Source organism: Zerene cesonia, chromosome 13 (genome assembly GCF_012273895.1).
Source record: "Zerene cesonia ecotype Mississippi chromosome 13, Zerene_cesonia_1.1, whole genome shotgun sequence".
NCBI lineage: Eukaryota > Metazoa > Arthropoda > Insecta > Lepidoptera > Pieridae > Zerene > Zerene cesonia.
Genome location: NC_052114.1, coordinates 3,874,532 through 3,898,639, shown reverse-complemented (window position 1 = coordinate 3,898,639; position 24,108 = coordinate 3,874,532). Strand labels below are relative to the sequence as shown.

General features: G+C 31.9%; 1 protein-coding gene across 2 annotated transcripts in view; it reads right to left on the bottom strand.

Annotated features, from left to right (window-relative positions):
• LOC119831056 (polypyrimidine tract-binding protein 1) overlaps positions 1 to 24,108 on the bottom strand; it is a 313,383-nt gene that overhangs the window by 149,421 nt on the left and 139,854 nt on the right. For both annotated transcript variants that reach the window (XM_038354285.1, XM_038354286.1), the window contains exon 2: positions 11,463 to 11,567. In XM_038354285.1, the coding sequence (XP_038210213.1) occupies positions 11,463 to 11,555 (93 nt within the window). In that variant the 5' untranslated portion in view covers positions 11,556 to 11,567. The remainder of the gene's footprint in view (positions 1 to 11,462; positions 11,568 to 24,108) is intronic.

Below are 24,108 nucleotides of genomic sequence, written 5' to 3'. Positions count from 1 at the left end.
GATTAGATATTTTATGATGTGAAATTCTGTCGATTCCTATTTTAAAAGTTGTATATTGTTCTTATTTATCATGTATTGAAGCGATGATTTATTTTATATATAACACTTTATTTAACAGTTCCAGAATACGTGTATGCACAAATGCGGCTTTGTTGGTAAATAATAATCTCTTCTAAGCAACCATGAAAAGAAAGCGCAAAGGCACGATTAAAATAGGAGAATAAAAAAAACAAATTAACTCAACCAAAAATAGGAGAAATAAACCTTGAACATACATATTGTGGTATTATTATGTATGGATACAATAAAAAAATACATATAATTATACTTAAATATCAAACATATGCATTATTCAAATGTCATCCTAAAATTTAGCAGACATTAAGATTGTTGTGTTTCCTAACAATTAAAGAGCATTAAAAATGCACCCACTACTTAAAAACATTTATTATGCGTAGGTCTGTTCATTATTGAATTTGTATTTTCGGCCACTGGTAAATTATTGCAGAGTAATCAGGTTAGAATAACTCCATTACAGGGAGCAACGGTTGTCCTATTTTTAACCGACTTCAAAAAAGAGATTCTCAACTTGATTGGTATTTTTTTGTGTTCGGGCACTTGTGATATCGCAAAAATTCTGTTTTATACTGCGCCGAACTATGCTTGCTTTGACACAAAACCAACAGTGAGATATTGGTTTTTGTTCGTTTAGATTTTTTATATCCATCCATATATCCTCTAGACCAATATCCACGACATCTTATTAATCGCAATTTTCTTTGCAGTATTCTATTTAAATAACGACGTATAGCAATTTATCTAACGTAATTAAAGCCAATTTATATAAAACAAACATAAATAAAAAAAATAATAATTTTTCTACCAAGAACCAGTCACCAAAGTGAATGAAGGAAAACTTATGGATGACGTTAAACGATGATGTGAAACAGTCATTAGATGTAAGCAACACACACATAAGTACTAAAAAACACAAGCTTTATTTTAAGCTCTCTGATTTATATTCACAATACCTGTTCAAATATTTACAAATGCAACCGTAAATCGGATTAGCTTTTTCAGTTAATATTTCTGTTCCGCGAGATTATATATATTTTTATTCGAAATAAAAATAAAAGAACAGAAATACACGCTCCCCATGGAATAACAAAGAAATTAAACATTGTACTGTTTAGTATAATAGGTCATGATGCAAATAGGTCAAGTAACGGATCTGTAGCGCAATAATACACAACGTATTTCATATGTTTTATACAAATAAAAGCAGTTGATATGATATACCCATTCCACTATGTGGCCAAATCAGTGAAGAAGGTCAACTTACACCTATATTATATATTTTCATCATCATTATCATCTTGCTTTGTTCCCTAGGGTTTTCTTCATAAGCAGGCTAGGTCAAGCAGGCCCCTTAAGAGTTCCTTTAAGAGATAGAAACCCAAGACGGTTTAGGTGGTGATGGCATTATATTTAAGCGCACGTGTTATTTTTTAATAGTTCCACTATGTGCAAATGTACGTTAAAACAAAATTTACTTCAGCGTACAGAGGATACGTGTTTTAGAGAATCAATTTACAAAGCGAAGCCCACACACAGAAGGGTTAGCATGACGAGTTTTAGGAACGGTGAATAATTCATACATATTTGGCATTACCTTGACCATTTCACGAAATTCGAGGGTCAGCGACAAGGAGGCAGTAGCCAAATCCTTATTTATTCCAAGTGATATTTTAAAGCACTAATATTTATGCTCTTATATGTCTATTCTACTGTCTTCGCACGTAGTTCAGGATAATAGCGGGCCCTGAAAAATGGAAAGTATTAACATATTCATACGATAAAAAGATTTGTGCTGAAGGTGATTGGCGTTTTAGAGAATGCAATTCAGTTGCAGTATGGGGAGATATCAGCGGATGGTTTCAGGGAAATTTAATTTTCGATAATATCTAAAACCTCATGTACAGTTCATTCAAAGATTATACGAACCAAGTAAATGTAATGATGTCCTCGTATTTATCTATCCGTGTCTTTGGATACGGTAATTGTATATTCACTAAGTGCTCGTCCCGGCTCCGCCCGGGTCGTCTTTTATTTTGTTATTTTGCTTATCCAAGGGCAGATATATCTAACGAAGCAAATTAAATAGTAAATATGGATTGTCTTTTTAAAAATCCTCTGAAAGCTTTACTACTGTTTAATGTTATTCATAAAATTAATAAAGAAAGAAAACCTGCCTATGCGCATTTCTGTTGTTAACGTTTTCTGAATTTTATTGTTTATTGGAATTTAATTGTGGTAATAAAATACCAGTAAGTATTAATTACATTGAAGCTACGAAGTTTCGTAATTGTTTTAATAATTATTCTAAATTGATGATTTGTTTTGATTTAGTTCAATTTTGGCAAACTAAAGTTTCAATCACACTATTTTTAATTAAATTATCACGTTTTTTAATTTTTACTAATAAGCTAACATAATATTTAGAATTTTTTTCAATAATACAAGTATATTTACAAGACACATAGTACGTGAAGCACTTCGTCATAATTTATCGCTTAGTATATGTTAGTCCTTTATAAGTCTAAGGGTTAAAGGGTCATAATTCATTGTTTACAAAAAGATGGCTGCGTGCTAAAGCTCCGTAAATGCCCTAGCCAGGTGTGTAATGTATTGAATATCAAGTAATACCGTAATACGCAGATGATAATAAATTATCGGCTCATTATTTATAAACAATCTGGAGTTTATTGATATCTAGTGGACGTATAGTCGCTGTTAAGATATACCTAAATTTGGTTAATTTATGAACCGACATTCTAGAAAACGAATTAGATTCTCAATTTAACTATAACGGTTTTAGTTCTCTATAACTGTGAATTTTCAAATGATGGAAAAAAAAAGGAATGATTTTTTTTTTGCGTTTGATAAAAAATTGTTTGTAATTTGGTCCCATGTTAGGAGTGGTACTTCTCCCTCGGGAATCGTCGGTAATCTTTTATTTAAGGTATCATTTTGTGATCACGGACGGAGAAAAAATCGTCATAAATCACTTATCTACTAATGATTTTATTCTCATATTTTAAAGTTTAATGTGAGCATATTTACTATAACACGCTTATAATTTTTGACACCGAAAAGATACTTTCTACATATATTTGAAGCAAGATAATGCACCCGTTTTTAAATCCAGCCATGATCTCGTCAAAGCGAGTAATTAGGTTTTAGAACGGAGTGGATACCGATCTCCTCAATGAGTGTACTTAGTACAACGCTGAGCCTTTGGGCACCTCTTGGTTAAATCGACAGTGTAATAGATAACCCGTTTAGCAGGCTCCTGTGTGGATACATCCACTCTTTTTTTTAGCTCAGTTTCGAGTTTGCACGGCGAAATTAGTTTACACCAGCGTTTGATCGGAAATTCCTTTAAAGAAGTTAAGTTGGGTATCGAATAATTTGTACCGCATTACGCAAACATCTCTGATCGGTTTCCGAGTTTTTAATGTTATCGGAATTGGAGTCGACTTGGAGAGCTTGTTTTTATTGGAAATTTAACTATGCAACGTGATAATATATACCCGATGCTTGACTGGGTTTATAAGGAAGATTTCTGCTTTGATTGATATGAGATAGTAAGCTTTTATATTTCTATTTTAAATTAAGATCAAATCATAATTGTATCTGTACAAATAATATATAGCTGAAGAGTTAGTAACAACGCAATTATTGGGATACGGACTTACGCGGGTGAAACCACGGGGCGCAGCTAGTATTAGTATAGATTTAATAGCTTATTTCATAATTTAGCTGTTCATTATAAAAAATGCATAAATTTAGTACATTTCATATATTAATAATAAACATGCGCCACAAGAATTGTTAAATCGAATGAAATTGATTCATAATAAAATGGTAGCCCAAGTAATTAGATCGAGTATTTACAAACATGTTAAAATGAACACGCATACGGTTCATGCAATATGAAATGAATATCTATGTATATTTAATAATGCCGTAAACATTTTGTATTTATTTAACTCTTAGAATAACAATTTTATTGTAATATAATATTTTAATGGAGTGTCAACAGTCTGTTTTCTGTTACTTCGTTTGGTAATTGCAACTATATGAATATATCGTGACCTAATAGAGATGAACGTTTCTACGTGGCTTATGGTAGTTAATGTGATGTAAACAATAAATAGAAGTAGAAATGAAAACACAGCTAACACTTGGAAAAATGTGATGAAAGTAAATCTGATGTAGGTAAAAAAGAAAACTTTTATCATGAGTGCATTACAAAATTTCAATAAAGTTAAGCTACGATTTGAGATTCTTTGTTTTAAAAACGTATGTGTTAAAAAAACAATAATGACAAAACATGATAACACTACTTTAATATTGCTCACCTTCTGATTACAACAGTTGTTTCAAATAATGCATTTATTCAATATCATCTAAGCATCGTATTTTCCCGTCATTAATCTAAACAGAAAAGAATGATCTTTCGAATTGAAAGAATCGACATGTTGTTGTTACATCAAAAACCCATAGAAAATCATTATAAATTCAAAACGCACATAATGGTCCGTCAAAATTACGTCGGTACGTGTTCCCGCGCACGAACTTTCATGGGAGTTGGAGAGCATTAAAAATTTAAAAATCTTTGAGGATGTTACGCGGTAAATATTAAAGTTGCTTTGGAGTCAGGTCTGTTTGCAACATTGAGGTGAAATATTATATGCGCACCTGTGAAACTTCTAAATTGTTGCTACGCTTCGAATGCTGGTTTCACTTTAGGAATATAGTATGAAGTAAATTTAAATAGCAGTAAAATTTTAATAAAGTACGGTCCTAAACCAACAGCGCGGGCTAGTCTCGACGAACCCCTGTGGCGTTTTTCACATTTTACACCTAAAACCGTATGATATGCTTATAAAGGCAGGGAAATTTACACTTAAGCATATTGTATAATATATCATGTACCTACGTGTGGATCCCATATTGCAATAGAACTACGTATATCTACGTAAATCGATGTTAAAACACATTCTGTTCTAATATCTATTTACCTGTTCTGTTTAATCATATTTTTGAATCGTTAAAGTTTATCATTTTAAATTTTTCATGTATGTTTGTTACTCATTCACGCACAAACAGTTGATCGGATGTGTATAAAATTTGGTACGGAGATAGACTATGCTATAAGTACTTAGGCTATATTTTATTACGCGAGTGAAGCCGCGGGATCAAATTCGTAGTGAAAATTAAAAAAATTAAATTTCATTAAAGAAAACGTTCTTTGTTTATACAACAAGAAAATAAATTACATACTTTTACTGTATTAATTTGTGTGAGTAAAACACTACAACGAAATATTCTACAATCTTGGTAGTAAACTTAATTAAGGTAGGATTAATTTGTCTTTGGCGGAGAAACGAGCCGGTAAAGTCTAGATTTCTGCAGTCTTGTTTAATTGCTGACATAATATAATGAAACTGAATAGTATATAACTAATTAAAAGTAAAATTCATAATCTTAAGAATAAAACGCAAACTATAGATATAATGTATATACATAATCATAGAAAACTAGAGGAACAAATATTTTCATACTCCTTATTTTCCTCTAAGTCCAGTTATGTTATTTTTGGCCAAAGAAAGCTTTATTGTTATAAATACATATTATTGGAATGGAATTATTGTTTGCGGATTGTTAAGGTTATTCCAAAATACATCTTTTTTATATGAAAATTATATATTATCGGTTAGTTATTACATATCTAATCAATATCGACTATCACAAGCTATATTTATAAGAAAAAGAAGGAAAGATAAAGTATTATCAGAGTTTTAAAAAATTATCCAAGCTTCATATTTTTATTCAATAGGATGCCGCTTCTATTGTGTCTATTTATTATAGCAATAAGGAAGTATGTAACATTGCGTGGAGCATTAATGACACGCAAACATCCAATTAAAGCCAAACTGTGTTAAAATTTACTTGACAGTGCACCTTATTTGTTATGAAACACTTATTATTTGTATAGTAATAGTGAGCAGTTGCCATATTATCTAATACTGAACGATAAATATAATAAACTTGAATAAAATATTTTATAACAACCCCTTTTTATCAAAAGAACAGCTATCTATCCACGTGTAGTATTTACACCAAGAAATGTTATCGAAAATACGCAAAACCTAACCTATAATTATGTGACGATTAAGTGTTGCTAAAAAAAGTTAAACACACATATTATTTCTGCGAGTATTTTTGTTATAAAATATCGTTTTACCTACACTTTGCTATTGTTATTATCACAAATAAAACCCGCTATTATAAACACTAATAAATAATAGTTAAGAAATATATTTGTACACCATATACTTTGAACATCTCGAGAGTCTTTAAGAACAATATAACAAAAAGTACAAGTCATTTAAAAAGAGCTATCGCAATCAATTGTCACCTGTACGCAATAAGCAGAAACTACTGAAGAAGTTACCTATTGGAAGGGCCCTTTATTAGAAAACTTTTACCAGCTATATAAGGAGCATGGAAAAATAAAGTTGTCGTACGTGCCGCAAATATGTTGGAATGGTTCTAATCGCGTTTTCTTATGTTTAACACGAAACATTCTTACTGTTTCGTAAATACCTAATTTTCGGCTACTCTCTATTGATTTTAATAGTTTTATTTACTGGCAATTTCTATCCTATATCCTATACACAAAAAGTGGGTTATAAATTATTCAGTTAATCTTCGTTCCGTTATAAAAACTTGTCGCTTCTCGATCAACCATAAAGTGTTATAAAATGTTAACATAAAAAATATGCTTCCCTTAAAATAACCATTATGTTTTTTAAAAATTTCTAGCTAACGTCATATCAAATTTATAAAGGCGCTGTGCTTTTAAAGGTGACTTCACAAGACTGCAGAAATGGCTCGGGTAAATCTTTCTGCATTAAATTAACTCTCAGGTTAAGAAACCTTATTAAAAATATCTTCACTCGTGCCAGACCTCTGATTCCACAAAGAATTAGTATTAGAATTCTTTAAAATCATCTTTGCTTTGTAGCTCACGCTAGAGTTAATTAATTTTCAGTTCACTTTTTTTTCGTTTAATATTTTTGCGTCTATTTTCCGCAACTAACAAAAGCACACATTGAAATCTATGAATAGCAGGTTTCTTAGTCTTATATTCAATTATAAGTATTTTTACATAAATTCGAAATTAATAAGTTTTTTTACGTAAATATTAATAAGTAATGCATATGCAATATAAATAAAAAATTTGTTCAATACTATCTTTTCTTACTATTAAAAGACATCGTACAATACGAGTAATACCCTATTTACTCAATAATTAAAATGAAATATTCTATATCATAGCATATTTCTAATGAACTCTTATTAAATGCTCATTTCAGCATTAATAATTCTAAATATGATGTTAAAATTTATATCCTCAATATGGAATTCAAACGCGCGTATTTGTTAAATTGACGGGCACTTATTACATACTGCATTGATAAATAAATATATATTCCATGCAAAACTAAACCAGAACACCACCGCTCAACGCTTAATCCCGACCAATTTGTTGGCCAATTAACAATTTCCAAAAACAATATTGTGTGGCTTATGAAACTACATCATTCATGTTTAATGTTCCAAGAAAATTAAAATAACGTTTTGTATAGAGCTAGGCGGAGCAAGATGACGGACGGGCGGCCATTAACCGGTAACGTTGGTTATTGTGGCACAGGTTGGGACATTTATATTGTGCCGCAGATAATACCTGTTATTTAACGTCGAAACGCTCTAATCATGAGCGTGAAGGTGTCTTGTGTTATTAAATATACATAGTTTTAAATTGGGGAAACATTTGCACGAATATAACAGGGGATTACCTATTTTGAGGAGTTGTGTGTAATTCGAAAAAGAATATGCACGGAGAGTTAATATTCACAAGTGTTTTATATAATTTAATATTCTAATTACTTCAATATATTTATCACATCAAACATACTAAGGAATTAGGCACATCTATAAATTAAACACACACAATAGCTTATTTACATGAATTCATGTTCAATTCCACAGAACAGATCAAATAGTAGTAATAGTTTTTGATTTGTATAAGCCGCAATTCTCTCACTATATTCTTAACGTGAATTCACACACCTGTTAAAGCAGTGGCTTTGGTACTCGCGACTGAATCGCAATGCACGCAATATAATGCGCGTTCGCTCGCTTGGTACAAGATAGTGCCTATACATTGCAAGCAATGTTTAACAGATATATTTTTCTACAGGTTGGCATATGCGCGTTATTAAAAATGAACGGTGTTCCTGGCCCTTCTAACCTCTTTCATCTGGTCCGTGTTCAACTCCCTTTCCCTATAAAGCTTCTAGGTCTTTTATACCTTTTTGAGAATAACATTGATGATAGTGGTCTAGTACTGTTTGTTAAAGGTTCATATAGTGTTTTCTTTTCCATAAATAACACATCTACAACCGGGTATCCCAAATATATCTATATCTCTATAGATACCGTGTACATTAGAACGATTTTACTCGCTAACTTTCTTAATTCCTATATCATGAAAAGAGGCGTTAGTCATAACCAAGACGGTGTTTTTTATTCAGCACGTCGCTTCTTATTAAAGCCGATGAAAAGATTGCAATGTTTCATCACTGTTATTTTGACAACAACGGTTCTCTTTAATAAATTCCGGATCTTACGGTGCGTAGATTCGTTCAACGGAATACTGAAATTGCTTTTTGTTAAGCATTGTCGCTAGCTTATGATCCATTACGAAATGCCTTTAATATTGTTAATGGGTAATTGGATAGGAACATGTTTTGAAATTAATTTACATTATATAATTTCTGATGGTAATATTGTTCTTTGTGAGAAAGCATTTGTCTTTATAAGTTGATTCACTCAAATTGTATTTAATACTTAATAGATCATCATGCGATTTTAACCATTATTATTATGTCACTATAATTCTAATTTAAAGTCTTATGAAATAAATGGAAGCCAAGAAATTGTAAATAAATGGACCAATTTTGCACCTTTAAATCTGTCAGCGACACACAAACGGTGTAAGAAATGTCACAAAACAATAGACATGTCGTAGCGCTTCGTAGCGAGTGTAGCCGTAGCGAGGGCTACTAATGAGGCTACGATATTGTAGCACCCAGCCGCCGACCGGGACCGGCGGCCTTTATAAATTGCTTCCATGCATATTTATTTATTCAAATATTATGTATGAATTGAAATCTCGTCCACAACTACTGAAATATGGCTCTCTGTTGACGAAAATTCAATTGACTACTGAATTAGCTCAATTCAAGACGTAATAGTGAGTCTAGTTAGTTATTTTAATGTACTATTTTGAATACTGACGTTTACGACTCAAAATATATATACGTACAGTAAGTAAATGTATGTCTTAATTTACGATTTGCTTTTTATTTACACTTTGTGGCATGGATCGATCGTCTTTATATTATATGTTTCAGCCTATATTATAATTAATTCACCGTATAGTTATTTCATATTCATTTCAAAGTTATAAAATGCTTGTATATAACACATCATTTCCGGTAATAGAGCAAATTAATTCGATTTATATTGCAGAGGAAATATCTAATTAGCTACCTTAAACATTCCCTTATTAACCGATACGAAATAAAAGCACATAAAAACATTGCCATACGCTAAAACAACAATGGGCACAATGATAGAGACCCAAATGAAATCGTGCAATATACACATAATTTCAGATCGGAAACAAAGGGAGAATTGGAGAATCCGCCTTCACAAATAATAAAATAAATGAACCGTAGGTTTGAAAGCTTGAAACTAATTAAACTCTTCAATCGATATCTATAAAATGAAGATGTTTAAGCAAGCAGGGATAATTACTCATTCTGGTTCCAATGATTTTTGTGAACCGTTCTATTTTGCTATCCGCTTCAAACCAACAGCGACTTGGATAATTTATTTAGGTTAATTAGGTCTCTATGTTCTACCAATTGATTAAAAGTAATCAGTTACTTAGATTCACGCCCATGTTCTTTAAAAGATTTTGTGATAATTATTTTATTCAATGTAACCTAGCCAGTAGTTCTAAGTGTGGCCACGGATACCTTGAACATAAGGTCAATGTAATTCTATTTCTTAAAAACATAAGTACGTGTTTTTACTTCAGTAAATAGAACTTTATTAGTCACAGGGCTCAGAAGTCGTATTTTTAACTGGTAAAATACTATTAGAGATTTTCCACGATTGGAAATGGAAAGATATTTTAATATTTTTAAAAGTCTTACTGCAAAATAAACATTTTTCTTTTAAGATATATGGTGAAACGATAGTGAAATACATTACTAAGACGTACATAATAAAAAATATATAAACTATTTATTACAAACAACATAGCATCATAGTAAAAGAAACGCATAAATGTATATTTTTATGTGCAAGTCGAGCACTTTTTGGTACGAATTGGACACGAACAGCTCTCATGGAGAAAGGTTAAGATCTGCGTGAAACAGAAGCATACGAATGTCTATAATATTTCGCACGATGAGTGAGGGAGTCGGGGCCCTGTTAATTTATCCTCGTCCTTCCCACTTTATTCCCTTTGCCAACCCTTTTCTCAACCCTTTGAAGTGGGCAAGGTTTTTGCAGAACTTACTTCTACAAATCAGTAGTGTAGTGCTTACTATAATATAGCGAAGACCATTGAATACGTATGTATGTATGTATGTATATATATATATATATATACATACATACAGATATACATACATTTTTCTACGTTAAGGCGGGCAGCCAAGCTGATGAACCGGTTGATATAAATTCGGTTTTTTTTTAACAGATTTTCATCGAGCCAAGTGGTGTGTACAAGCCCTTACGACAAAGTTTTCTCTCAAAGTTACCTTATACTCTCTTGCTTTATAATATTTAGCTTTGATATATTTGCAATTTAAGTTGTCTGAAACTCGTCGTAGAAAGCGGCCGGAATTAAATTATTTATTTTTTCTGCTTTTCTTCGTAGGCAAACGACTTTAGAGAGTAAACACACAGCGCCGAAGTGAGTGAAAATTAAAACAAAAATGAAATGTCTAATTTTTTATGTTAAAATTTAAGCGAATGTGTAGGTAACTGGTACATCTACAGAACCCGAAATTTTTTTTCGGGAATTTTTTAAGTAAATTCTTACATTTCAAAGGATTTAAACAATATTAAATTATTCTCTATAACAATTTATTTTATATGTCAAACACAAGGCTGTATAAAGAGAAAGAGATTTCTGTTTATGTGTTTATTACAAGAACTTTGATTTGTAATTAATTTAAATATTGTTCCAAGTTCCAAAACTGAAAATGAGAACTATTTGGAAACGTAGTTCTAACATTAATAATTACCTTTATTCCAATGTGAACAGGGAAGTCCGATGCTAAGGCTGGTTGAGGATGGAGCGCCGGCAGCAGCGGCAGGGGAAGAGGACAGGACATCATAGTTGCTCCAACCTGCGAGCAAATAAATTATCTTTACTCCTTTTTATACACTACTAGTTGTGTGCTTCGCCCGTGGTACATATATGAATATCAACACACACTCAGCAAGATGCAGCTTTCCAATGGTGAAAAAATTTTTGAAATCGGTCCAGTGGTTTTTGTGTGAAAACGTTACAAACATACAAAAATACAAAAGAGTCCTCTTTATAATATTAGTGTAGAAAGTTCTTTTGAATCATCATCACAAGTTGTATAGAGCATAACATTATGTAAATAAACGTTTTATTTGAGAGAAAGACGAGATTTTTTTCGAATAATTAAATATTTACTGTCAGGTAATTCAATATACCTAGTACCTACGATGTTTTAGGAACATACATTTTTAAGTCGATCAAACAAAATTGGCATATTTTGAGATATTTTTATATAGGTAGATTAACTTCAAATTTCATAGAAGTTTTATAAAAGACGTTATTGTAGTATGATACAAATAAATTTTTGTAACACGTGTAAGAGGACCTGACTGAATAAATTTATAGAGCTCTTAGCTTTAGCTATCTAGAGCAAAATTAGCTTCATTTGTGGTAAAAGTAAATTTTATCGACGACAAGTCATTTAACTGAAATTTGACTGAAATTTGTATTAGATTCTTGTTTCGCAAGTTACTAATTTTTGTTAATAATTGCAGGAATACCAACTTTACGAATTTACTTCAGGTGAAAGGAGATGTACACGAATTTTTTTGCGAATACGACGTTAAAAAAACACACATACAATCTGTTCTTATTCGTTCATGAACGTATTAATTTAATTGAACTACGTTTATGAAGCGAGTTATAATAAACATAATGTATGCGAACAAAGCCTTCACTGATTGTTTCATTATCAACTGCAACACTACTTTAACATCTCATGTGGTTTGAAATTTCGATAATTTAGATTCCAGTTAATGTCAATAAACACTAAATTTCACTCGGCGCTATAACTATCGATAAAACAAATACATATAGACAGCTTAATCCACAGACACATTACACACATAATGTGGCTATCAAAAACGTCGAAAACAATTTAGTTAGCGATGAATTTGAAAGGCTGGATAAATTCGAATACTCCCTCTAATATTCCGTGTGGATCGCGTCGTACGTTGAAAATGTTATGAATAATATATAGGCGCGAATGCAGGACCTGGGGTGGGATCAGTCCGCATTACAAGTGGCGTCCGTGACAAATATGCGCATCCGACAAACGGACAGCGACACAATAATCTTTTATATACAACCGTGTTTAAGTGCGGTTTTCAATTTGTATGAATATATTTGTTGAATGTGTTCGGGTTTTGTTTTTGATGTGCCTTTTCGAATGTTGTTCTAATGTAAGTGTAAAACAATTTTGTGAATGCTCACCGCTTTGACATGTATCACATTTGAAAGGTATATTATGTCACAATTTTATACTGGTGTATTAGGAGAGTTCGATAACTCCTGCATGCAATTCGTTTTTGGTTTTTGCTATACATACTTTAGGGAATAAAGAAAATGACAATCAAATTATGTACATATCGCATACAATTGTCTATAAAAATAATGTGGATCACACTAATATTATAAATGTGAAAGTTTGTTTGTTCGGATATTGTTCCGTCAATAACATCTAATGTTTTAAATTGTGTTGCCTTTTAAACGTCTAGACCGATTATTATGACATTTTATATGCATATCGAGTAGGTTTGAGAATCGGCCAACATCTATATTTCATTCGTCTAAGTGATAAGGGTAAGGCAAAACAATGAGTTCCGGGTCAGTTGGTTTATTTTAAATATCGAATCGAATCTGACATGTTAGATGCAGGAACTTTTATAATTCCTAATATATGCGTGGACCCAAAAGAAGAATAAGATTACTTTATAATATAATTATACGGAGGCTTTGGTTTTGAGTGGTTTCTATCCACATAAACAGAAATTTGTAGGCACAATAGTATAAATTAACTAAAATGTTGAAGCATACTTTTTATCTTACTATTATTAGTAAAACGTTTAGATTATTCTCATTTTTTTACATATTTGTTTATCATATTTTAAAAGTTATTTATAAAGTTCATCATGGTTTTTTCAATGAGATAAATTAATTGACCGCTCAATCTTGTTACTCTGATATTATTTTCGCCAACAGCGTGTTTCATAAAATGATATTTTGATAAAGAGATGCCGAATGTAAACAATGCATTCGCGAATGCGAATTGAATTACCAATATCAGATATTGTTTTCGAATATAATTGTGTTTTAAATGTTTTGGAAATTGTTTCCGCGGTTTGTTTAAGTTAAACGTGTATTTTAATTACAAATGCGTAATACATATTTTTGATGTTCCGCATTGAGCTAGTTTATTCATCTATTTAATGATAATATGGCTGGTTAATTAGAATTCCCCACACAATGTTAATGGGGAATTATTTTTGTTTGCGAAATAAGGGAACTGTTCCGAGCATCTATGGTGTTTCGGAATGCAAATTGTGTACTGCGTAATGTATCGCTTGATAACGATAAAACTGTGTGGTTGTACGCAATATTAATATTGCTTTTATAGAAAGTTAATGCATTACTAATTATTGAATAAATATAATTTCAAAAAAACTAATAAAACACACTTAAATGACAGTATCAAATAAATTGTGTCACATGCTCTTATACAGAGTATACGTATGACAATTATTAAAGCCTGTCGTTCGTTACAAGGAAAACAAGATAAACTCATGAAATTATTGTATTGCCACCGACTCTTGATAAGTATACAAAGTTTGAATTAATCTATCCATTTAAAGAGAGTCCAAATAGAGACCATTTATTGAGGAACGCTATATAATATAATGTACGACGTGGGTAAAACCGCGAGACACGTGCTGTTAATGAAAATATATTATTAAAATACATATATGCAACAAATAATGAAATTGAATGGCAACCCGGTGCGGTTGAATATGATAAAAATCAATGTCGGTCAGTACATTTTGAGTTTGCGTAGTATCTTTTTAAGTAATAGCTGGCAACCGAACTGGTGGTTCGCTTAACGGTATGTGGTGACAACCACTCATGAAAATTTGTAGTGGTATTCTTTCTGTCCAATTCATGCTGCAGCGTGTTCAACGGCCCACTTCAAAAGATTCAGTTTAAGTCATCCATAATCCACAATGAAACTATTTAAAAAAATCCATACAGATATAAATACATTTTTCTTATATCCATTCACAATATACCATACGGTTATTGTAATCAGAGACGCTTAATCGGTAGGTTCGAACAGCTTACCCGAGGGAGTGCTCAACAAAGTATTTTAATTAAAACATAGGTAAGGTGGCTAATTAATTGAATGATAAAGCTTCAAAACAAAATGAGGGTCCCAACACAATATGACCGTCGGATAATAATTTAGATGCTTGAGTTAAAGATCAATGGTTGATAATTTATTATTTTCTATTCTACTTCTTGTCTACTCATATGAAGAAAATTATAAATATCATGACGTATTTTAATTAAAGGCAAATTTGACTAAAGTAAGGAAAGAAGCTGGTGCCCGTCCACACAGGCGTTCTTTGAACTCAGCCTAGAACGTCTGCCACTTATCACTATTTCTGTAATTGTCTATAATTAAGCAAATCTTGTAATTTTAAAAAGAAATAAATTCATTTTATATATTACTAACTGCGCCCCGCGAATTCACCCGCGTAAGTTCGTATCCCGTAGTAGTAGGATAAAAAGTTGCCTATATGTTATTCCAGTTGTCCATCTGTCCACGTACTGAATTTCATTGCAATCGTTTCAGCAGTTTTTGCGTGAAAGAGCAACAAACACACACACATCCTTACAAACTTTCACATTTATAATATCAGTAGGATAGGATTATTATTATTGCGATTCATACGGAATGATAAGCACAAATATGAAGGATCTGTAATGTTTCTTCAACAGATCAAGTCATCTATTATTTAAGTCTCCTAATACGATAGTGTATAATCTATACTCTATTAATTAATTTGTGATAACGTAAGGTTTTAACCGATCATTTAGCTTAATATTAATTACGGAAATGGCTGTATACAGAAAGGAGATTATTCCGCTTCTGTAAAAGAAAAATAATAGGATGATATCGAGAAAATTATTTAAAATCGTATAAGTATTTGTGAAGAGAAATTATTGCTTAATGGCTTTCAATATTGTTATTATCAACGTACCAATCATTTACCTAATCCGATTGTGTTCACAAATTCGGTTAGTCGCAGTGAAATTGCTGTCATGTTTCAGAACTTATATTAAACTAGCTTTCCGCAGCCGGTTTCGCTCGCGTGGAATTCGGTTATATCGCGCGACACGTTAAGAGTTAGCTTACTTGCTAAAACTGGTTAAGTCGTGGTGTGAAAGAATCTTATATGATTTTATGTTTGATAATAACGAAGTTTCATACAAACTTTCATCCCCTATTACAACCCTTTCTACCTTTTTTTTTTAAAGTATTCTATGTCCTTTCCCGAGTTCAGTTCTATCTTTATATCAAATTTCATCAAAATCGGTGCAGTGGTTTAGGCGTGAAAGCGTAACAGACATATAGAGTTACTTTCGCATTAATAATGTTATTATTATTAAGGAAAGTAGGGATAAATGTATAGTTTTACTTTAAGAGAAATGTATTTAAGAATAAGTTTAGATGTTTAGCTCATTATGTCTGGTCTGACACGAGTGTTTTCGTGTGTGTTTTTTGTACATTTAGAATTAAGATCTTTTTAACAGTAATCAAATAAACAAATAACATACACATTGTATCAATAAAAATTATTTAATTAATCCATTCAGCTTTAACTAAAACGTCTTATAACAAGTGAGAATTATAGAAACATGGTTAAGGTTAAAATATATTAACAGGTTGGGAATTCAGCGTGTTAAATAGTTAACTGACATTATAGATTATAATTCATTAGTGTAATAAATGGAGTTAGGTTAATGAAATACAACTTTCCCAACTCACGCATAGTTGAAAGGGTTCCCGCTTAGGGAACATCATGATGCGATCAATTCTTGTGGGGATATCGATGATTAAGTCTTTACTGAAATTAAAGCATTGTTTGTGAATGATTAAAGATCATTTTTGTGTGTATTTTCAAAAAGTTCTATCCGTTGTCTAACCTAATTGCATTTATTTATTTATATTTTAGGTTTAGGATTGGTCTAGTGTACGTAATAAAGATCTAATATATACGTAGGTCGTAGGTATCGCCAGCGGAGGAGGCACTGAACTGTAGCCTAACTAACTATAAGTTTAAAGAAAAGCTTGGGTACACTGGAAAAGTTATTGAGTTAAACGCGTCCGATCAAGATAGAGGTAACTATAAGATGTTCTTACTACGTCATATTTCGAGAAAACATTTTACGAATGTGATGGGAATTGGTTATATAATAATATAAATGCTACTTTGGCTCTTCAAATAGTGGTGTTTTCGTATCCGAATTACATTTTTACTTATATTTAATAATTGTAACTGATAGCATTAACTGCATACGAATTTTGAGTTATTATAGCATGAGAAAATAATAGTATTTTCTTGTGTTTGATTTTACGCGAGTATTATACATTTAGAAATTAAAAACTTTTTAAGGGACTTTAAACACGATTTATTCTATATATATATATATATATATATATATATATATATATATATATATATATATATATATATATATATATATATATATATATATATATATATATATATATATATATATATATATATATTATTAACCCGACGTTTCGAACAGTTTACAGCGAGCGTGGTCACGGGGAGTTTTAGAGTTTTTAATATCTAAATGAGAAAATAATTCAAACATTTTCGTATGTTTATCGAAATGCTGAAACATTCAATATATTATCAATCGTGATAGATAATATCACTGCAAATATTCTGATCTTGATTGAAAGGTGTTGTACTAAAGCGTAAGGGATCTCATATAAAGAATGAGCCATAAATAAAAAGCTTCAGAGTTCTCCTATAAAGTTTATAAAAAGTAAATTGTTTCACTGTTTAAACAACTCTTCTCATATAATTAATTAGCCTCAGAATGATTGCCTTTCTATAATTCTGACGGATTCAATTATTTTATCCTTCTTATCCGAAGCTGAGTAGACCCGAAATTAATTAATTAACTATTGATTTAATTAATCATCCTAGACTTGGTAATATTTATCGGCCCCTCGAACGATCCATGAAGTTTTTTCATTAAAAAGGAAGCGATACGAAAAAATTGGGACTGTAGAAAAATTAATTACTTGACTTCATATCGTAACTTTCCTTGACTTATATAAAATTTATGATACGAAACCAATTAGATTGAAATCGATACAGTAGGATATTATAGGCTTGTGATCCATTCTCAGAAGAGTTAAATGGAGGTACAACTAAGGCAGGACTTAATTATTATGAAGGAAAACCTAATAAAATGAAAGTCGTACTGCCCTACTAGAGAAATAAGAACAAAAAATTATTTACATAAGTAATTGTTTGAGATAAAAATACTAGCCCTTCCATAAACAATAAGATAATACCTTACAAGTGAGCGATATATCTTAAGACGTCTGTGGTTAAGCTTGTATAAGTTCTTAAGAATGAAACTTGTTCTAAGCGCCAAGTTAGCGATTAAGTTGCGATCAGGCTGCAGTTGCATGTACAAGTTAGTGTAAACAGGACGGTAAGTTCCATTGTAAGTCAGCTTGAAGGCAGTTACGATTTGTTGTCTTAACAACTTTCCGCCAATTACTCTGTTCGCTTTAGTTAAACAATCAATTAATCTGCGGAACAAAAATTAATGTCACGACATGTCGTATGCGTAATAATAATTTTGTATACTTATCCTATCCTATCCTACTAATATTATAAATGCGAAAGTTTGTAAGGATATGTGTGTGTTTGTTATTCTTTCAGGCAAAAACTACTGAACCGATTGCAATGAAATTTGGTACGAAGACAGCTGGACAACTGGAATAACATATAGGCAACCGTTTATCCCGATATTCCTACGGGATACGGACTTACGCGGGGAAAACGTGGGGTGCAGCTAGTACTGGATATATTTGAGAGACGTTATGACCAACACGTCGACGTCTTACAGCACGTGTAAATTATTCAATAATAAATTCGTAAACATCTACTAACTCCTTTTTTGTCGCATAGGTGTCTTTTTTTTATACTTAATAGGCAGACGTTTGACCGCTATCCTACCTGATGTTAAGCAGGGATGCGATCTATGAATGGGCACGCCTGCCTAGGAGTAGCCTATTCACTCTGGATTGAAGATTTCGCGATAGTATAAATGATTGTGCTTCCTGTTAATCGTTTTATTTATTCGTGTTCGACTTGAAGGACGGTTAAATTTACTAAAAAAAATGTTTATTTGTTCATAATTGTATGTAATAGTAGGTTTGGCACGTAGTAGTCCTCATGGTAAGCGACAACCACTACCTATGAACATTCGTAGCGGTTGGGCCGCTGCAAATGCGTTACCCTCTTTTAAGAGGTAAATTTCTGCATACACAGCCGTATTTAAGAATTTCTTCCTTTTTTAAGTCGCTTATAAATACTAACGATTGAAATAAAAAAATACTCAATAAATAAGACATCATATCCAAATATTCACGAACAGAAAAACTTTAGCACCGAAATACACTGGGATTTTTGACTTGCCGAGCTTAATTAAGGCGATTGAAACATTTCACGACAGAGTGAAAAACACATTAAAAGTTTGGCTTGGAAGCGTCTTCACCTGAGGGAAAGAAACAAAACAATAAAATATTGTGTTAAGGAATTCTTTTTTCTTGACTCAAATCGAGTTATTTGATATTTTGACGCTACGAAACTTTGTATTGAATTCCAAGGAAATGATAAGACCTAATTTGGGAGTATCCGTCTTATTTATTTCGCAAGAAGAGTGATACAATGTTATGGATATTTAAAAGATATTAACACATTAACACATTAAAATTTCACACATTAAGATCACTGTTTTTTTGTAATTACGCTCTTTTGAGTCCCTGAAACTTATCATTAGAAAGAATTGAAAACTTATTTTAATTTTGGAAATACAGTTCTGAGATGAATACAAGATGTACAGGGGACGAGTCTAGACATAAAACGTTGAAGTGACCCGAATTAATGTTAGGTACGAAATTGTTTCTTAAATATTTTAAATATTTATAGAAACTAACTACGAAATAGTATGTTGGTTATTTTTGCCAATAAGTATACCTAAATATACAAAATATACAGTCTGATTGCATGTTTTATTTTCGCATATTTCAAATTTGTCCCAACAAAAAATTATACTCAGTTTGTGATTTGGTACATCGTGGAATATTTTCCCCAAATTTGTTGGCTTGAACTTATAAATAGGTACTTTTTGCTCTTTAATTTACGAAGTTATATTGCGTCCTCGGAATTCATAAAAATACCACTTTTCAAATTATCTTATTTTCTTCGTATTATCATATACAGGCGTATCTTTATTACCTAGTCATTTATAATATTTGCAAAGAAACTGTGATTACTTGACTATGTGGTAAAACTGGGATCCAATCTATGCGTTATTATACGAATAAATTGTCAGATGAAGCGTTAGGATTAAACTCATTTAAAGCAGAGTTCGAGTTAGGGAGTGAACTGGGAGTTAGCTTCGTTTACATGGCTTATGACGATATTTGCCTAAACTATGATTTCCAAGACAATTGGATGCTTTAGCTACGAATATGTATTTTGCCAAACTGCTTAGTTACAGACTGTTTCCTTAAATGAAATGTTTGCAATGTGTTTGCAATGCTGGTATTAGATTTGTCGTCATAACCGAAATATGATTTTACACTCTAACAAACTAGATATATTAGATATATCTTAAGGGGATTATTTTCATTATCATTTTTCTTTTAATATTAATAATGTTATTTATATACAGCTCCAATCCGATGGGTTAATGTATTTTAAACTTTCTTAAAAAAACTCACGTACATAAGTACGACTTTCATTTAATTACATATAAATGTCTTAGGAGAAGATACATATTGCCTCTTAAATTCAATATTTGAATCAGGACATATTTCAATGTTTGTGACCACGCTCAAATCAGTTCGATACATCGGAATAGATAACCATTGTTTTATCTATTAAAAGCTTTTCATTTTCAGATTGACACGAATAATATTATTGGATACTCGGTGCGCCGCGCGATTCCACATGCGAATGAACCCACGCCCAATAGCAGGTATTTTTACAGTTCATGTCTTATTCTGTTGTTTAAGCTATTTTATTGTAAAGCTTCATTAAAATCCATTCACCAGTTTTTACGTGGAGGAATAACAATAATCCATCCATTCGTAGTTACCAATCTTCGCGTTTATAATATTAGTATGATGACGGACGACCGTGTTCAACATATAATATTACAAATTAAATAATTAAGCGAGTGTTGCTTTGTGAACTTTGCAACTTCCACACTACACCCCGATGGCCCAAGGCATTTACATGTTACTCGCAAGATATTCTGCAACTTGCCGCGTACGCACGTACCTCGCCTCTCGAGTCTGGTACTGACATCTATCAGATGTTGCTAATAAGTTTTAACATAAATTATTATTATGGGTCTGATTCTACGCGAGTATTATTTAGAAACAGCTTTTTTAACTCTCCCCGTGACCATGCTCGCTGTTATCTTCGAAATGTCGGGATAAATTATAGATATATATGCATGTGCCTAGTGTATGAAGCGGGTTTAAATTCGTTTAAAGTATTTAATTTCTAAATACATTATTATAAAGAATAACCGTCGCTTTGATTACACAAGTACTAATAATACTAAGTAGTAATATGCAATAATATCTGTAAAGTTACACAGCGGGGTTTAGTCGCCTAATTCGAAATTATACCATTCACCATGGATTTAAATAAAAATTTGGAATATTGCAATCATAATTTTAATACAAAAAGGTGGATAGGGAGGTTACACTCCAGATTCTAAAATGGGCCAAATTGATATACGTCTATCAATCCTGGTCCCGTATGATTTCTGGGATAAAAACTATATTGGGTCCTATCTAGGGTCTGTGGTGTGTTTTACGCGTGAAGCAGAGACACGCCAATGTACAGACAACATTTCTTTTGAATTTACAATATTATTAGTAGAAATTACTATCAATTATGTAAAAGCACAAAGAATTATATAATTTTAACAAGTAACATTTGCAATGTATATATTTTCCAAACTCCGCTTTTTATAAAAGTAAAACCGTACAAAATGTTAAAAGAGAACATTTTAAAAGCAGCAATTAAATCATAGAAAGAACGGGTATTCGTTACGAAAATGAAAGACAAGCTTAACGTTTCAACGAAAAGTAAAAACTTTGCGAACACGCTTCGAGCAAACTTCATAATTCATTAGACATGAAGTTAATAAAACTAACATAGTGTAACTTTCATGTAAATCTGGCCCACGCCCCACTAATTGGATGAACTTCGGCCTTCGTGGGCAGAAAATGTAATAAAAATAGTAATTAATTTGTTTGCAACGGATTCATTTTGTATGAACAATTGGGAAGCACTTAGTGGCGATTTCGCTTGCTGGTAAACACACACTTCCACAGAAGGTACCTTGTTCACTCTATTTGAAGAACCACACAGGTTTTACTCGGCGGAGGATTCATTGGAAAAAATAAAACACACTTACAGTGATCTACGTATAGGTGCTGACTTCAACAATGGAATGGCATAGATAGAGGATAGATCTGATGGTATATATAGGCTAATTTTAAATAATTTTGGGACACATCACTCATCATCATTGGGACACACACATGGAGAATTAAAATTAAACACCTTATGCTGAGGCGGTTAAAGATAATGACTTAAATTATAGTTTTGGTATTTCTCCTATCTTTCAACACTTGTTAGTTGCTATGCTTCTTAATGTCCATTTTACGTATAAAATTTCAGAAACATAACATTTGAGGCAGACGTATAATATAATATAGAAATATATGCACAGATAATTCGCCTAGAAAGTGTTATATACTGAAGTTCCTAAAACACCGTGTTCTATAGAAAACGTAATAATGAAAAATGCAAATGAAACAAAATCTAATATTGGTCGCTAGATCTTCAATTAACTTAACATTATTGTTTTCATTCAGTACGTAGTTCTCGATCTTGCTTTAATATTAGCTGAGAGATTAGTTCAAGCAAATAGGTCCCGGGTCTTTAGTAAACATCCTAATTTACTGCTAGTTCAAAACTCGCCTGTGAAAGACCATTGCTTTGATATAGACTGAAGAATTTCGGATGCAATAGATTGCAAGTTTATTAGAACTCGGGGCTTTCAGAGATGCAATCGAAAGATTCAAAGTACTCTCCTAATTAAATGTATCGAAGATAACTTCTGAGTAAACTTTGCAAATATCTAAAGTCAAGGAAGTTAGGGAATCGGCAGAGGAACGTTTCGGGCTTTTCAATGTGGTGCTGTGGCTGGCGGTATGACAATATGGTAATAGTGAGCGCATATGGTATCATCCACAAACTGATTTGCATGTACGTTTATGTTCGATTAATTATGGAGGCATTCTCCACGCGGCTTCGAGGTTCGGCATGTCAATGAAAGCAATTACTCGCACTATACACCTACGAGATAGCCATTTAGATAGGCCATTACTCCTCTTGCTGCATCAATATCAATAAGCGGTCCCATTTAGATGGATACCTACTAAGCAATGTACTTATCTCTCTGCTTTGATAGCATAATACCGTTATGTAGACGTCCTTGTCTCGTACGTCTTGGTTACTTCCATGCATCAATGATGGATTGGTTAGCAATAACATGGCAGTTCGAAAACAACGTAGCGATTAACAATTTAAAATTTACATTCGAGAACTTGGCTCTATCAGTTTAAGGTTTAAGTTTGGTTGTATGATCTCCATCAATTTCCTCCCACAAAGATGTAAACGCCAATCAACGTGTCAGTTGGTGATGGGGAAACTTTTCATTTTGCCGATGTATCAGGCTGATGTTGTTTAGCGGAAAAACAATTTCGTTGCTATTGAGAGCTCGTTTTTAACGTTATTGAGTGAGAACTTCGTGAAGTTTATTATTTGGCAGAATTTTTCCTGGCTTGGCTTGTTGTATGATAGATGAGCTTTTGAATACTTTTTTCGTATTGGCAAGTAAGGCAGTTTTAGGTCAACTTGCGGAGTTCTAAAATGGAGATTTATGAACTTAACCTTTTCATATATCATACTGTAGAATGGAAACTTATTTAATGTGTTAAAAAAAGGTTATCTGCATATTTTGATAGAAAAGCTACATAAAAATATGAAACATATTTCATAGTTCTTATGTTATGTACATTATCTGTCATGTACATTTAATTAATTTAAAGTAAGTATAAAAAATTTGTGTTACATATTATCTCTAGAGAATTTTAATTCTTTCCAATGTGATTATCATGTCTTATGATTTCTTTTTTTTTTTTGGAACGT